The following is an 18,060-nucleotide window of genomic DNA, read 5'->3' on the forward strand; positions in this document are numbered from 1 at the left end:
AGGGCAATCATAAGCAAAAACCCTGAAGCAAAGACCATCACTATCGAGAGACTCAGACTTATTCACTTGCATAAGAACTCAGAGTATAACACCAGATTCCACTGACAACACTTGAGATAGGTTGATACGAATTGGGAGGATTCAGTTGACAAGCTTTGTAAAATGATTTTGGGGATTAATATTAAACGAAAGCAAAATATTTTTATAATGTGAAACGAAGTCACATAGCCGAAGAGACGAATTAACTGGAGGTGAACACTTAACACTGTTTATAACACGATCCCAGGATTTCTTGTCACAAGGACCATCCCGGGCATTCAGTCTCACTCTACGCAGGGAATATTTGTACTCTCGCCTGGTTTTCTGTTTTATTTGATGTATTGAACCAGAAGAAGGACGATTACAGGCTATCCACATACGGAGCCAGAACTTAGCTTTTTGTTTAGCTTTTTGTTTATGAGTTTCTAAAACTCCTTAAAGGGCCAGTTCGAAGCGTCTGTTGTCAGTCAAAATGTCGAAAATACTGTTATTTTCTGGGGGGGGGGGTGGTATTTTCTGCAGGGGGTGGGTATTTTCCAGGGAGGTTAACACCGGCCACGAAAAAAGGAAAAGCTAAGATAAAAAACATGATTTTTAAAAATAAAAGATAAGCATCAAACAAGGCATGTTCAATGCTCATAAAAACCGGAAAAGAACAGAAACGCCTAACAATAAGAAAAAAGGGATTGTAGCTAATCAAGTGAAGGAGAGAAGGTGAAAATTAGAGTTGTTTGTCATTAAAACAAAAAGTAATTAAAATTTAACCTGTATTAGGCTGGACTCCTATTAGCTGGATTTGGGTTCGGAAATTGGGGTCGATTGTTTTTGGTTTTCCTTAAAAAAAAAAAATTATTTCCAGTTTTTGTATTTATTCTTGCATTCAACTCAACTCAACTTTTTCTTTATTCAACTCAAAAAATACACAAACAATATTATGCCCCAACAGAGAGCAGAGCTCGTAAGGCTGGGACGTGCAAAAACATAAGAAAAAACATCAACATCTCATTGTAATAATGATTTCAAAATATAATACGGTAATAGACACGGGCAGGAGGGGCGTGGGAGGCCATCCCAGACACAGGGACACAAAAACAAACACACAAATAAGAAGATCAAATAATTTAATTTTCTATCATCAATGGTGAATAGTCAAAATTTTAGCAAACAATCTTTAATATTTGCTTTTTTAAATTTAGCTGAGATTTTTGGAATGGATCAAACAGAATTTTATCATTCAGCTTATAATTGTTATCAATGAAGGGCATTTGGTATTTAATCGAAAACCTTGACCTTTCAGAACTTAAAAAAGGAATTCAATACATCCTAGACCTCCGACAATCCGAACAAGGAAGTAAAATTAACAGAGATTTGTCATAGAAATAATTTTTAGAATTTTGGATTTGAAAATGCCATATGGAAGTATTTAATATTCGTATATCATTTAAATCCAACAAATTTAAGAAGAGGAATAATGTTTTAGTTTCCGAAACATTTTCAGGTTTTGAAGGTTGATGTAAGAACTTTCCAAGTATTCTTATTGCCCTATTTTGTAGTACCTGTAAGGGTTTTATATGCTTCCAAAATGTATTAAGATATACAACTGAGCAATAATTCAAATAAGAAGTAATTAGAGAGTGGTAAATTATTTTTATAATTTTTATATTTTAAAATGGTAAAAGGAAAAATATTCTTCACAGAGTACATTGACCCAATATTTTGACCAAGTTTTAATCTTAAATACTCAATATGATTATGAAATGACAAAAGGGGATCAAGAAAAACTCCTAAATAACAATATGATTTGACCCTACAAATTTTTTGATCACCAACCTGTAGCTCCTCACAAGAAATGTCTCAAGTGGAACGTTCTGAACAACCAAAAACCATAAAATTAGTTTTCTTAAAATTCGGTACTAGATTATTAGAAACAAACCATTGATTAAGCATTAGCATTATTCTTATTGTTCCATTCTTCTGGTTTTGTATTGTTTTTTTTTGTTTTTTTAATTCTTTTGTTGTATTACCAAAAATGAATAAATAAATTTTAAAACCAGTACAGCTTAAACTGAATCTGCAAATCAAGCTTAAAACAAACACAAACTAAATAAACAATCATAGCAACCAACATATAACATGTCCTAATATAAACGAATAAAAAAACCCTTAAAACGAATAAAGTTTAAATTAAATATATGAATCGACTGAAATGAACAAACATCAATTCAAAGAAGAGTATGGATAATCCCTCCTTCCCTAACTGTAAAAGTTTGAAACCTGCTGCATCATTGGCACTTTACTGAAAATGGTGCTTTATTACAAACATTTTTTTACACATTTAGTACAACATTGAAAGCGAATTATATTACAAATATTCTCTTTTCCACACCTTTGAAATGAAAATACATATTATGTTATTCAAATTTTACTTATTCCATTTTTTTTTATTATAAAAAGAATTTTACTTTTTCAATTTTATTTGTTCAATTAGAATTAAACCTTTAGCCTCCTTTTGGTAAATTAAATGCTAAATGCATATTAAATGCGTTCAATACCTTGCATCAATTAAATGTTTCTCCTTGTGTTAGAAAAATATTGCATTCAGATGGCTACTGGTACAGAAATTTTACTCCAATATGCCACTTGTGGGCTGTTCTGACAGACAACAAGCTTAATGTAATCAATGAAGTCTGATTCCTATCTGGGTTTTTATCCTGTTGATGAAATAGGTTCTGACCATAACTAATATTAAAAAAAACCATGGATTAATTAAAACAAAATTATCTGCTGTAAGTAAAAAGTAAGTTGAAACTTCAAACAAGCAACAGTTTTAAGGCTATTCAATAAATTATATTTTTCCACATTATGGGGGGGGGGTCACTGGAGGTTTTTTATCCTGTCTCTGAAAATAGTCACAGAGCATTCAAATTGGTTTCTGGCAAACATGCAACATCAATATTATTAGGCCTAATAATTAAAAAACAAAAAGACTGAATTTTCTTTGCAATTAAAAGAATTCATATTCCATTGAAATATTGCAACCTTCTCTTTTTCATTATTTATATTGAGGATGGTGGGCATGTTGGTTATCTAGAAATGAAGCTGTATGCCTACTGAAATAAATTTTTCATTTATTTTTCTGGTTAATGCTATGTCTATTGTCAGAAGTCTGTTGAAGATTGGGATGTCAAAATCAAGATAATGAATTTTGACTGCAGGAGTTTGAAATGTTTCAATGCTGCTGAGCATATTGCTGGTGCAAAAAGGGAAGAGATTGCTTCTTTTTTCATTTGTGACTTTATAGGACTAGTCAAATCACTGCTGTTCACTGACTCAATCCCAATTATTCTAGTCATTATCTTTTCTAGTTTATTGTTTGCTTTATATAACAAATTTTAAATATTTGCTTTCACAAGTACTGTTAGTTTTTAGGATTGCCTGTGATACTCAAGGTAAAGTGTCGGGTCTTTGGGTTCCTGAAAGAGTTAGAGGTGTCAAATCTGTTGATGTTGTTTTTTTGCCATTGATTGATGCTCAATGATTCCATGAAGTATTAAGGGATTTAACTAGATGGGTTGAGATTGGTCTAGTTATTTGACTTTTTCCTATATTTTCACTTAGGCTAGGCAAATCCTTCCTAGATTGCAACTCAGGAAAAGATTTTTTAGTTTCAATTATCTCAATTTGCTTTCCATGAGTTGTGCTAATGCAAGACAAACTGGAACTTTTTCAGCATCTGACATTTCCAGTGCTTTCCTCTTTACATTATATTCTGCCAACTCTGCAATAATCTCTATTTTGCCATTTTGAAGACCAATATCCTTGTCTGGACAATATACCTTAAATTGCAGCTTGGAGTGATATAAGGATTATCCATATATTTCAAATATTAAGCTGTGCAAAATATATGGTTCAATCCCAACTTCTGTGACTATAACAAGAAAAGGGTTGACATGGCTAGGACACATTCTGTGAATGACAATTGTCCAAAGATCCTCATTTTTAGCCAACCATCTAGGGCTAAACAAACAGCAGGTCATCCGCAAATGGGGCAGGAAACAGTTATAAGGAAGGATCTAAAGGAAATTGGGACTTTTTGGGAGGGTATCAAGAGGTCAAATTTTAACATATTGGGATGGAGAAGGAGCTTGTGCAGCCTAGTTGGCCTAAAGTGGCTTGATGGTGTAGTGAATTGTTAGCATCATTAGTAGTTTAGACATGGTCAATCAACTGACCTTAGCAAATACAGATACCCTTTAGACAACAAAGGGTAAATATTTAGGTGCATTTCTCCATAAGGTAATCCTAACTAATTCTGGTAACTATGTTATAAAATGCTAACTCATATCATTCCTAAGAGTACGTTACTTTACCCATGTCCCTCTAAAACCCAATTATGTAGGCCTATTATCAAATCATTTTCAATAGCACAACCCTTTTCTTCCTGCTACTTTTAAGTGAATAAGAAGAAAAGAGGCAAGCATTGAAAATTCATTGAACATATATAATTTGGGGTTACAGGCTATACATGCTCTTACAGGAGGATGACTAGCAGTCAAGTAAAGAAATGTACTTTTAGGAATGATATAAGTAAGTATTTTTGAATGCTTTAAGGTAGTTGCAGCAACCCAAAGCTTGCTGCAATTATTGTAATGACATTAAATAAGTGCAATTATTGTGCTTTATTGTATGCACTTTGGACTGAAGGAATAATTTATTTTCAAGAAAATCCAGCAGCCTTAGCCTACTACAAAACTTTTATTTATAGTAAGCATCTTTAACTTATCCTGGTAGATAAATATACTAACCTTTCATTTAAAAAAGGATAGAAGCTTATGAGCACAACATTATTATAGCCTAGTGACTGCAATTGGCTGTACTAAATACTTTGAGACACAGCTTGTTAATTGCATTGCCTTATTGAACACTGAACTACTACAAACAACTCACAGTAAAATTATAGCAAACAGTATTACTGGCTTTCATATAAAGTGATTATACCACTGGATGCCTTTTTTTATGCCCTTTACAAATATAATAATTACTTCTACTGGAAATTCAGATTTAAGCACTTTTTGACATCTTAAAAATGACCTAAATATGGGGTATAAAAAGGCTCAGAAAATTGGTCTTGAACCTTAAATACCTTATAACATTGATCTCAAACTTACTGTTTCATTATAAATCAATTTTATTAATGTTATATAATCCACAAGCACTGATTTTAAGATATTAATTTGAATAAATTAATTTTTCTAATGTTTTAAGCATTTTTTTATTTCCATTTAAATAATTTTCCAAATTATAATAAATTTCCATTATTTACAGTTTCCTGGTCTTTCCTCGAGACTTAACGATTTCACATGTTTGTCCATTTAAAAAAATATTTAACATAGACTTGACGTCACTTGTCCTCAATAATCTTTATTTTTTCGGATTAGAAGGTGCAAGCCCACGGACAAGTAATCCTGAGCGTTCGAGAGGGTAATCCGAGTAGCCTCTGACGTCATGTGCGTCTCATAAAACGCTTGGATTAGTCAGATAAGTAATTGGGCTAGTAAAAGAACATGGGGAACGAAGCGCTGAGGCAGCAAATTTTATTCGGCAACTCTGGGATTATATACAATATTTTTGAACATCGCAAATGCTGTCGAAATTGGATGACTTTAATCAACGTTTGAATAAAAATACTAGGCTTTTTTGATGAAATATGGTAAGATTTCTCTCCCCCATTGTTTTTAATCCTACCTTTAGTGTCCTACCTTTTTTATGTCTGACCTTAAGTGTCCAAAAAAGATGAAGGACATTCAGATGACTCTTTCAGAGAATGTTGAGAGGAGTGTTGAATTTGCATGCTACTACTACTACAAATATTACCACTACTAATATTGCAGCTACTGCTTTTATAGCAAGTAATATCAAGGCTAAGGGTACTGAAGTGAAAATTTTAGAAAATGCTGAGAGGAAAGTTGAAGTAGCCTAAATCAAAATAGGCTATAACCTACTGTATGCATACAGATTGTCTAAACAACATTTCAACAATATCTTTGGAATAGATTACTGTATAAAGTTGAATCTTCCAGGGCATCATGACAGGAAGTTCAACTGGTCAAAAAGCCACATGATATACTATTACTGCTGTTAATAGTATATTTCACAGCTTATTTCACTCCAAGCTGTGATTTAAGGTAATACTGCTGCTGCTGCTGTCACTGCTACTACTAATACAGCATTTTTACTGCTGCTAGTGCTTTTACTACCACCACTAATACTATGGTACTAGTACTATTAAGACTAAGGCTGTAAAGGTAAAAGAGAATAAAGAGGGGAAATTTCAACTTAATAAGAATGCTCTTAGGGGAAGGTCAATTACCCAAAAGACAATATATTGCCTTGTGAAAGTAAAAATTTTGTAACTGACACCCCTTGTCAAAATTGAGACACAAATCCTATCTGTATTATTTTTTTAAAACTTTCTAGTGGTGTAGTTTTTTATTATGATGCCTTCCAAAATGAACAATGCAACTTTATTGAAAGCACCCATTTTGTGAAAGTGAGAATTATCATAAATGCCGAGAGGATTAACCTGGGGTATCTTGTTGTACCTGTATAGCTGTCATCATAGATATCCCAGAAGGAGAAGAAGAAAGAACTATTAGAATATGAATGATTGAAAGAATATGTAAGGAAAAGTCTTTGAAGAAAACTAGTCATGACAACGTAGAAAATGGAACCCAAGTGCCATCCTCCACTTTTATTGTTACTACCTTAGCACTAACCCTCCCTTAGCTGCATCCCTGCTTTCAGCTACAAATATTGGGTTCACTGAATTCTGATTACTTAATTACAAGCAACTTGAAAATTTTCTCAGGATTCTACACAATGTCATTTCTTCTAGCCTAAATGCTGAATAAAACTCAACATTGAAATTCCCATTGTCAAAACCTCTGACTAGAGGTTTAAAATCCCCCATCTTGAACAACTACAAAAACCACACTTTTGCTGAGGTAGCTGTGATGTCTCTTTTTTTCCCTGGGGTTATGTCACTGATCTAGTGGTCATTGAATTTAGGATATTGAGAGAGGACTGATTTGAACAGAAATTAAAATAAGTAATGCTCTTTTTAAGTAAGACAAAATACATGCCACAGAAAAGTGTCATTTTGTGCTGCAGGAAATTTTTTTTTGGCCTAAATAAGGTCTAAATGCTATAGACTGCAATTCACAAAAAAAAACATAACAGTGTGTTTAATTAACCCTTTGATGCTGTCATTGGTTTGAATGTTGGAAGAAAAAGGTATCCAAATGAAGTGGGTCTAATGCTCCTAAAAGTTGCAAGTTTTTGAATAATTTCAATCATAGATGTTTGAACAAATTTATATAGCAATGACAAAGAAGTTTTTCCCTGAAGTTCTGGTATATTTTTTAACATTTCACATAAAGAAAATATTATGTTACAGACAATAATAGTAAATCATTAATAGCCTTTTATAATATACAAGTAAGAATAGAATGAAGAAATGCCAAGAAGAAACCAAAATGGAAAACAATGTGATCAACTTACTGAAAAACAAGAAAAAATTTTTTCCCAACTTCAAAATAGTAGACTCAGGCATTCCTTTGCATAGCTAGGCTGATCTCAAAAATAGGCTGGATGCAGCACTTAGATACCATTTGAGAGAAATTATGGACAAACTTGATAAGAATAAGAAAGAGTAGTCAAAGTAGGTCAAGCACAGTTTACAAGTCAAGCAAAGGTTGCTAATATCAATAGCATCTTTTAACAACTGAAAGGGAGACTGATTGGGCAATTTACGACAGTCTTTTCCAACATTACAATCAATTACATATTCAAAAATTCACTTGAAAAAAGGTTTTTTTTTTCTAATCTTACACATTATTAGCTCCCCAGAAGTTCATATTTCAAATTTCTTTTGGACTGGTTATCCTTTTTGCTAGCCTTATACCCTGAGGTCAACACAAATCAAAGATGCTCATTAAAGCAACTAAATTAGTAACTAAAAATTTTATGAAAAATTCACTTTGGGAGTATTTGGCTGTTTGTAAGTTGCTAGTTGAAGGCTAATTAACATACCTGAGTCCATGAACAGATGGGGATAAATGTTGGCAGACATCTTCATAGATAAATGGAGAAACATGCACCTAAAATGCATATATACCAATTTAGACCTATTGATTTCTGAGGTCATCAATATTATATTTGTCATTACTATTGTTTATATTCATTTTTTTAGGGAGAAGACATCTATTGCTTGCCATATTTGTCCTGAGCTCGAAATGGAAAGCTCTGAAAATAGTGACTCAAAAGACCCATTTTACTCAGTAGACTGGTAAGTTGAACTGTTGGGTGTACCTTATTTTTTGTACCAGTGTGTTGTCTGTGGAAAAGAGAGTTGTGGTCCACAAGTGGAGTATTTTTTTAGTTCCTGTATGCAATTAATGTCTTTTGGCCAAGTTGGAATTGTGTGTTGCATTGTTAATTGTGTATGATACTTTGCTCCCTATTGATTTTTATTGGACAATAAGTGAAGGGGGACTGCTTGTGATTTTTGCTTTTGGCATGTGTGTGTGTGTGTGTGTGTTTGTGTTTTTTTCTTGTTTCTTTTTGCATTCCTGGCCAAAGAGGCAAGGGAGACTATTTTGTATATGCTAATGTATGTAATTTTATTTTTATTTGTTATCGTTTACTGTAAATGTTAAATCTACCTAGTATAAGAAAGATTTCAGTGATGAGTGTTTTTGGTAGATTGCATTTCCATAAATAAGTTCTAATACTACATGGGCAAAGGATGCCATAAGAAATAAAAATCCAAAATGTAGAACAGTTTTGTGTGTCTTTGTTCTACATTTCTTATTATGTTATTGCTTTTCCATTATGGTTAAGTTATTTATTTTATCTGCTTTTACCATCTTTCTTATATTATGAATGTCGTTTCCCCTTTTTTGGTTTAAGTTGATTTGTCTCTTCATACTTTGTTTTTTTTTTACTTTATCTCTTCTTTTTTCTCAGTGTATAGATGCCTAGTATGTCACCATAGAAAGAAAATTGGCAGCATTATATTACCCAAACAGTGAGATAACTTTGTAGTTGGACATTTAGTGTTCTTAGTAGTTAGCCTAGTAAACAATAATAAAAAAATATTTTAAATGAAAATATTTTAAGGTTCTTATTTTCTAGGGAATACTTTAGAAAATTTTGTGATTCAATTCTTTTTACTGGCTATTATTATATATACAATTTTTACTGGCTACAACCAAGTGGAATTTAACATTTTGCTGGCTGGTCATCTCAATGGATAAATGTTGTGATCCAAATAGTTTTGGTAATGGCTTTTTCTTTGCCTCCCTCATTTGGCTTTGCCAAATGAGGCTTTCCTCATTTGGCTTTGAAATCATTCTTTTTACTGGCTATAATTTTAGACAAAAGAATCAACCAAGTTGAATTTAACATTTTGCTGGCTGGTCATCTCAATGGATAAATGTTGTGATCCAAATAGTTTTGGTAATGGCTTTTTCTTTGCCTCCCTCATTTGGCTTTGCCAAATGAGGCTTTGCTCATTTGGCTTTGAAATCATTCTTTTTACTGGCTATAATTTTAGACAAAAGAATCAACCAAGTTGAATTTAACATTTTGGTGGCTGGTCATCTCAATGGATAAATGTTGTGATCCAAATAGTTTTGGTAATGGCTTTTTCTTTGCCTCCCTCATTTGGCTTTGCCAAATGAAGCTTTGCTCATTTGGCTTTGAAATCATTCTTTTACTTGCTATAATTTCAGACAAAAGAATCAACCAAGTTGAATTTAACATTTTGCTGGCTGGTCATCTCAATGGATAAAATATTGTGATCCAAATAGTTTTGGTCATGGCCTTTTTCTTTGCCTCCCTCATTTGGCTTTGCTTCTTAAGGTTGGAATGTCGGTTCTTTGGTCCAATTGGTCTTTTCCTTCGTATGGGTAAAGCCTTGGTCCAATGCATATGGGTAGTTGGCAGAACAGCAACAGTAAAGTCCATCAGTGTGCTGGTAATTGGTTGTTTGGGAAAATGAAGAGGATTGGAGGGGGTCAGTGTCTCAGGGGTAGACAATTTCTAATCAATATTTTTGAAAAACTGGTAATCTAAATATATCATATATTATACTTTGTTTGTCTGTCTGTCTGCTTAACATTCCTAAGTGGATCTATGGATTGGGTTCAAACCTGGCAAAGAGGTCTAACTGAAAAAGATAAAAACATGAGAGGTTTGTAGGGGCAATTGTTGATGATAGAGCAATAATGAAGTTTCTGACTGTGTTGGCAATTGGATGATGATGAATAGGAGTAGGATTCAAGTTGGCAATTTCTAAAAGGGGAAAGAAAGCTGATCAACATTTTAGATTTATAGAATTGGAAATTAGAAAAAAAATCCAATTTAATAAATATTTATAAGGATTCTAAAGCACATGTTGATGGATTGGTAGAGGAATGCAACAGACCAGTGTCCAAGGGGAGGAGCAGTTTTCTAATCCGTAATGTAGAATATTTAAATTTTAAATCGAAAAGTAAAAAATAGAGATGAGACATCAAAAGTATATAATAAACCATCACAATGACTTCAGAGCACCTCTAGATAATTTTGGCAGATACCAACTGATAGTACAGCTTTCATAGCTAGTCAACAAAAAAAAAGAAATAAAAATTGCAAGAACTAATATATCCATGCATGCTTTTTTTGTAATAAAACGAGTGGGAATTGATGATGACATACATCAAGGGCAAATGCCATTCTTTTTCATGACACCGTATTTTCAATTTTTGATCATTTTATTTATTGTATCTTTATGTCTTAATTTGTATCATCTTGGCTCCTGGATTATAGCTTTATGAACTAGAAATATTGGCAGCCAGGACCATTGAGATTCAAGGCTGTGCCTTTGGGATACATTTTCCCATGTACCCCTATTTTCTCATCTCTTTTCTTTTTATTAAAAACTGCGTTTATATTGCAAGTAAATGTGACAAGCCGTAATAGTGGCTTTAGAATCTAGACAATGACAGCGAAGTACTGCACGTAAAGTTCCCCTGGCCCAACCTCACAATTATATTTTTAGATTGTATAGAATTCGTAAATCAGAGCCTCCAGTTTTGCCAGAACAATCTTGCAAATATAGTTTTCTATCTGTTTTTATTTTATCTGAATTTCATCATTTATCACTTTTGAGAATTTCCAAGGTCATTAAAGATATTTCAAAGAATTTGTGGTAACAAACTGTAGTAAGAATTGAACCTGCTCAATAGTAACATAAACTAAAAAAAAAATTGAATTTTGATGCCAATATATGCATCAAATGATTTAGATTTGTATGCTGATTTTAAATATATTAGTTTCATCAAATTTAGTCTTACCCATCAATAGTTACGAGCCTTAGAATATTGCCTTGTTTTCGAAAAAAGGGGGGAAACACACCCTAAAAGTCATGGAATCTTCAAATGTTCATGGAAGTTCATGGAAAATCACACCATCAGACTCTGCTTATCAGAGAACCCTGAAGTAGAAGTTTCATGCTCCCATGTGCAAAAATGTGGAATTTTGTATTTTTTTTTTGCCAGAAGAAAGTTCACGGATTTGTGTAGTTGTTTTCTCCCCAGGGGAGATCGTATCGACCCAGTAGTCCTAGAGTGTCGCAAGAAGGCTCATTCTAACGTAAATTAAAAGTTTTAGTACCCTTTATAAGTGACCAAAACTATTGGAGGGCAACTAGGCCCCATCCTATGCTCATTTTTTCCCCAAAGTCATCAGATCAAAATTTCATGATAGCAATTTTGTTCAGCATAGTAAAAAAAAATCTAATAACCATGTCTTTGAGGACGACTGACAGTCCCTGGGGGAAAGGCTGCAAGGTATGAACTTTGCCCATTGCTTACATATAGTATTGGTTATTGGGAAGTATACAGACGTTTTCAAAGGGGATTTTGTCTGGTGGTGGGGAGGGGTTACGTGATAGGATCTTTCCATAGAAGAATTTATCACGGGGGGAGAATTTCCATGAAGAGGGCACTGGGATCTCCAGCATTATTTGGAAAAACAATGAGAAATTAAATAAAAAAATAAGTTTTTTTTTCAGCTGAAAGTGAGGAGTAATATTAACACTTAAAGCGAAGAGAAATTATTATGTAATTGAGGGGGTTTGTCCCCTTTTCAATGCATCCCTCTTTGCGCTAACGTATTTTTAGTAATGTCAAAAGAGCTATCTATTCTAATTAAACGGGCTTTGTGATTTAGGGGTCATTCTTAAAGAATTGGAACAAAGTTCAGGCTTATTGTAAAGAGAGGTATTGACGAGGAGGCGAACCCCCTCATATACGTGATAAAGATATAAAAATATAGTAGTTTATTGCGGAAGTTAATTTGTAAGTTACGCGTATTTATTACTAATAAAAAACGTTCTTAAAATAAAATTAAATGTTCTTGTGGACTTTTTAGGTAACCAAACAAATTGGAGGGCAACTAGGCCCCCTCCCCCGCCCTTTTTTGTCAAAATCGTCAAATGAAAACTTAGAGAAAGCCATTTAGCCAAAAAAAGTAAAATTGATATGTAAATTTTGTTTTAATTATTCATGTACGGTGAGCCAAAATCAAAAGCTGCATTAGTTTAAAAACATTCAGAAATAAAACAGTTCGTGGTAACGAACTGTAGTAAGGAGCGACCCGGCTCAATAGTAAACGAAACTCTAAAAAACGGAATTTTGATGCTAAAAGATATATCAAAAGAATCGGATTTTTATGCTGATTTTAAATATATAAGTTTCACGAAAATTTGCCGTATTTTGGAAAATAGGGGAAAGACCCCATAAAAGTCATAGGATCTTAACGAAAATCACACCATCGCATTCAGCGTATCAGAGAACCTTTTAGAAAAAATTTCAAGGTCCAGTCTAGAAAAATGTGGGATTTCATATTTTTTTGCCAGAAGACAAATCACAGGTGCGTGTTTATTTGTTTGTGGTTTTTTTTTTCCCAGGGGTCATCGTATCGATCAAGTGGTCCTAAAGTGTTGCAAGAGGGCTCATTCTACCGGAAATGAAAAGTTCTAGTGCCCTTTTTAAGTGACCAAAAAAATTGGAGGGCACCTAGGCCCCCTCCCACGCTCATTTGTTTTCCCAAAGTCAACGGATCAAAATTTTGAGATATCCATTTTGTTCCGCATAGTCGAAAATCATAATAACTGTGTCTTTGGGGATGACTTACCCCCCACCCCCCCTACAGTCCCTGGGGGAGGGGCTGCAAGTTACAAACTTTGACCAATGTTTACATACAGTAATGGTTATTGGGAAGTGTACCGACGTTTTCAGGAGGATTTGTTTGGTTTGGGTGTGGGTTTCAGGGGAGGGGGCTATATGGGAGGATCTTTCCTTGGAGGAATATTTCATGGGGGAAGAGAAATTCAATGAAAAGGGCGCAGGATTTTCTAGCATTACTATTAAGAAAAAAAACAGTGAAAATATAAACATGAAAAAGTTTTTTCAATTGAAAGTAAGGAGAAGCATTAAAACTTAAAACGAACAGAGATTATTATGCATATGAGGGGTTCTAAAAATACTTTAGCATAAAGAGCGAGGTATTTAGGAGTGAGATAAATACTTCGCTCTTTATGCTAAATTATTTTTAGTAATTTCAACTATTTATTCTACGGCCTTTCTGATTCAGGGATCATTCATAAAGAATTGGGACAAAGTTTAAGATTTAGTGTGAAGAGCGAGGTGTTAACGAGGGGACAAACCCCCTCATATATATGATCAGAAATATAACAATATAAAAGTTTGTTACGTAAGTTAATTCTTAAGTTACGTATATTTTTTACTAATGAAAACGTTCGTTAAAAATTAAAAGTTCTAGTTGCCTTTTTAAGTAACCGAAAAATTGGAGGGCAACTAGTCCTCCTTCCCCACCCCTTATTTCTCAAAATCGTCTGATCAAAACTAAGAGAAAGCCATTTAGCCAAAAAAAGAATTCATATGCAAATTTCATTTTAATAATTTATGTACGGAGAGCCAAAATCAGACATGCATTAATTCAAAAACTTTCAGAAATTAAATAAAAAAACAAGTTTTTTGAAATGAAAGTAAGGAGCGACATTAGAACTTAAAACGAACAGAAATTACTCCGTATGTGAAAGGGGCTTTTGCTCCTCGACACCCCGCTCCTTGCGCTAAAGTTTGATTCTTTCTAGCAACTCTACTTTTTAAAACAATTAAAAACGTTAGCGTAAAGAGCGGGGCGTCGAGGAGCAAAACCCCCTTTCACATACGGAGTAATTTCTCTTTGTTTTAAGTTTCTAATGTCGCTCCTTACTATCATTTCAAAAAACTTTTTTTTATTTAATTAAATCGAAAAAACAACTTTTTTCAACTAAGAGTAAGGAGCAACATTAAAACTTAGAACGAACAGAAACTTTTACGTATATGAGGGGCTTTACCCCCTCCCCACTACCTCGCACCTTACGCTAAAGTATTTTTAGCAATTTCAAAAGACCTATTTACTCTAATTAAATGGCCTGTGTGATTCAGGGGTAAAACTTTATAACAAAATAAAACTTTAGTGTAGAGAGCAAGGTATTGCCGAGGGGGTGAACTTCCTCATTTACCTAATAAAAATAGACGAATATAAAAGTTCGTTACCTAAGTTTCTTTCGTAATTTACGTATATTTATTACTAATAAGAACGTTCGTAAATAAAGTGAAAAGTTGTAGTGGTCTTTTTACGTGACCAAAAAAATTGGAGGGCAACTAGGCCCCCTCCACCGCCCCTATTTTTCTCGAAATCGTCCGATCAAAACTTTGAAAGCCATTTAGCCAAAAAAAGTAAAATTAATGTGCTAATTTTGTTTTAATTATTCAAGTACGTTGAGCCAAAATCAAAACCTGCATTAATTCAAAATGTTCAGAAATTAAATAAAAAAAAGTTGTTTTTTTTTTAACTGAAACTAAGGAGCGACATTAAAACTTAAAATGAACAGAAATTATTCCGTATATGAAAGGGACTGTCCCCTCCTCAATGCCTCGCTCTTTACGCTAAAGTTTGACTTTCTCCCAAGTTTGCTTTATAAAACAATAAAACACTTTAGCGTAAAGGGCGGGGCATTGAGGAGGGGACAGCCCCTTTCATATATGGAATAATTTATGTTCGATTTAAGTTTTAATGTCGCTCCTTAATTTCAGTTAAAAACACTTTTTTTTTTATTTAAACATCGAAAAGATCAAACAGTCAACTTGCTTTGTACGCTGTAAAGATTTATATAATTTTCTACATGTTTTTATTTTTCTATTTTTTTTCTTTCAAAGTCCAATCCAAAATACAATCAGTACGTATTTCACACGTGATGGTTTATTTCTCGTGAAGTTGGTAAGTTGGCGATTTGCAGTCCCCAATTAGTAGCAACTTTCTAGTATTGCCTGTGTAACAAACAACGTGCCTCTCATGTGTTGTTTTACTGAGTTTCCCCTGGCGAATCCCTGTGGAAGGCATGGTTGTAAGAACTTTGGAGTAGGTTCACCCGATTGTAAATTGACAGTTCTAGTGACCTTTCTAAGACCACTAAGGATCACAGGTGATTGAAGAACGACGAGGAAGGGAAATAGGAAATTAAAAGTAGACTAACAAATTTTTTTTTCTGAATGGCTTGGAACTTAAAACTATTGGCTCGTGGGTCAAGGGGCACCTAATGTTTGAACATTAATTTGAGGGGACACGGTTCCTTCTAAAACAGGACCCAAAAAGGGCCGAAACATTTTTCTGTCTGATTCAAAACTTGTGTTCTTGTGTCTCTGGGTTAAGAGGAACTTAATGCACAAGAAGAAAGGGGAAGGAAGTTGTGGCTTCCTCGAAAAAAGGAAAACACTTTTTTCCTGATGGTTTAAAAGTTCGAACTATTGTTGACTGGGTAGGGAGACAAAAAGTTTTATTTGGAGAGGGAGGGTTTTATGGAGTCAGAATACGGGCCAAAAACCTTGTTTTCCCAGATTTGTTTCAAGTTTGAAGCCATTAGCCCCCGCATTAAGAGGAATACAATAAAACATATAAGTTTGGAGGCGTGATCCCTCCCTTCCTCACACACACACACACACACACATGAATGGGATGGCCCCTTAAAATTGACAAAAAAAAGTTTTTTCAGTCGGCTTGATACTCGTATCTGAATTTCTTGAATCAGGGAAACCAAAATTCGTAAAAACTTGGGGAAATGTTGCTTTGCTTGAACATTGGGTCCATAATAATCTATACAGAAGCAAAAAAGTGACCGAAGAAAATAAACCACTAATGGAGCACCATTCCAGAATTTGATTGAGCATGAATTCTTTCCCTGGTTATTAGTGCAGCCTGTCTATTAGTTTTATTTGTGTTAAGACGACTAATTGATCTTAATCATCTTAATAACATTATCGCTAATAGGGTTTATAAACATATCTTCAGTATGTTAGCCTGTATTTATGTATGTACTTTTTTGTATTTCTATTTCTTCCCTAAAAGATTTATGTAAATCATTTACTGTGGTAATTAAGGTTGCCTAACCAAAAAGAACTAAATGAAATGGGATTCTTGTGCGTGGAAGGCCAACATTTCGGTTAGAACATAATTAATGCTTCTAAACATAATGTTCTGAGTCTCAAGTGCCCATGACCTGGTTTAAAAGATGGCATTTGCAAGGTTTTCTTGAAAAAAGTTAGTAACGTTGCAGAAATTTATTTTGTTCTAAAAAAAAATCAAGAAGGAAAGTTGAGAAAAGATAGGATCATAATGTAAATAAATAAGAATACCTTTTGCCATAGGGTGATTCAAGAAAATCGAACTTTGAATATCAGTGGTACTTAAAAACAGGTATTATTTTGGTACTAGCTATTATTTTGGTGAAAAATTAGATATTTTAGGCAAAAACCAAATTAGTTAATAGTATGGCACCTTTAGTTTCAAAATGTTGGTGATAAAGCATTTGAATAACTCTTAGTTATGTCTTCGTTCAGATGTCAAATTCAACGCAATTTCACATAGTCAAAATGTGTGTGTTTGACCAAATGAAAATGCATTCCTGAATAAAGGAGAACCCACAACTGTATATTTGGGAGCAAGTTTTGCTGTTTTCATATGAAAAATAATTTCTTGTTCAATGATAAAAGGGAATTTAAAGTTTCATCCTCTGCTTCTTGGGTAATTGGCTATAGGTGAGTTGCTGGAAGGAAAGATTGTCTATTAGTTTGTCTATATTCTCTAAAAAACGAGGAGTCTATAAAGTACCTTAATCGAATGACAAAGGTATTTTTAACATATAGAACATAGGAAAAATAGGCTTAGAAACCTTAGAAAACTTCGAATATCAAAGTGTTCTGTTCCATTTAATAAATTATAAGGAAATGTGTTAAATATCTGGGAATTTTTGTCTTTTAGTACATCTAACTTTCGGAAAAATTCTATAATTATTCAAAAAGTTTGCTGTATCTTCCTGAAAAAAAGCAAAATAAAAAAACATAGATATTTTTGATCTATTGTTTAATGTACAGTACATAGGTATTTTAGGTTCGAAATATCTATGTTTTTTAGATTTCAACATTTTATTCCAAACCTTTACTAAGGCCCGAATACCCCGTTCTTTTTCTCTGCAATCAACCAAAGACAGCTTTGATCCTTGGCACACAATACGTAAAATATGCAGGTCCAATAATGGCGTTGAACGGCCGACCCGCATTAAAAAAGATGACGGAACGGAACATACACTACCTCAGTGAGTGAAACAGGAGAAGAACTTTTCTCTAAATGGTTTCCTCGCGACGATAAATCCTGTGACAGGGATTATCATCGCTATCTTTGACAAGAAGTTTCAATCGTATTAAATAATAGTGAAAATAGTGTGAATGAAGTTAATCTAGACGAACTACAGGAAACTATAAGGGATACAAGCTCAATGAAAGCAGGTGGCCCGGACGGGATCCTAAATTTAGTTTTGAAAAATAATATCAATGTGTTATCACCTATTAT

The 18,060-nt window shown here is 33.6% G+C and overlaps 2 protein-coding genes across 5 annotated transcripts in view; one reads left to right on the forward strand and one right to left on the reverse strand.

Annotated features, from left to right (window-relative positions):
* LOC136030408 (uncharacterized) overlaps positions 1-5,479 on the reverse strand; it is a 22,686-nt gene extending 17,207 nt beyond the window's left edge. The window contains exons 1-2 of one of the 4 annotated variants that reach the window (XM_065709368.1): positions 5,363-5,416; positions 2,592-2,778 (exon numbers count right to left, since the gene is read on the reverse strand). Coding sequence is in view for 1 of the 4 variants with exons in the window: in XM_065709365.1 (XP_065565437.1) it covers positions 5,363-5,430 (68 nt within the window). In the remaining 3 variants the exon portion in view is untranslated. Of the gene's footprint in view, positions 1-804; positions 874-2,591; positions 2,779-5,081; positions 5,119-5,362 lie in introns of those variants that run through there. The other 3 variants (XM_065709366.1, XM_065709370.1, XM_065709365.1) reach the window with 3 other exon arrangements.
* A 134-nt stretch (positions 5,480-5,613) lies between these two features.
* Positions 5,614-18,060, forward strand: part of LOC136030410 (little elongation complex subunit 2-like) — a 54,999-nt gene continuing 42,552 nt past the window's right edge. The window contains exons 1-2 of the mRNA XM_065709371.1: positions 5,614-5,749; positions 8,291-8,386. Of these exons, the coding sequence (XP_065565443.1) occupies positions 8,334-8,386 (53 nt within the window). The 5' untranslated portion in view covers positions 5,614-5,749; positions 8,291-8,333. The remainder of the gene's footprint in view (positions 5,750-8,290; positions 8,387-18,060) is intronic.

This window comes from Artemia franciscana, chromosome 8 (genome assembly GCF_032884065.1).
Source record: "Artemia franciscana chromosome 8, ASM3288406v1, whole genome shotgun sequence".
Classification (NCBI taxonomy): Eukaryota; Metazoa; Arthropoda; class Branchiopoda; order Anostraca; family Artemiidae; genus Artemia; species Artemia franciscana.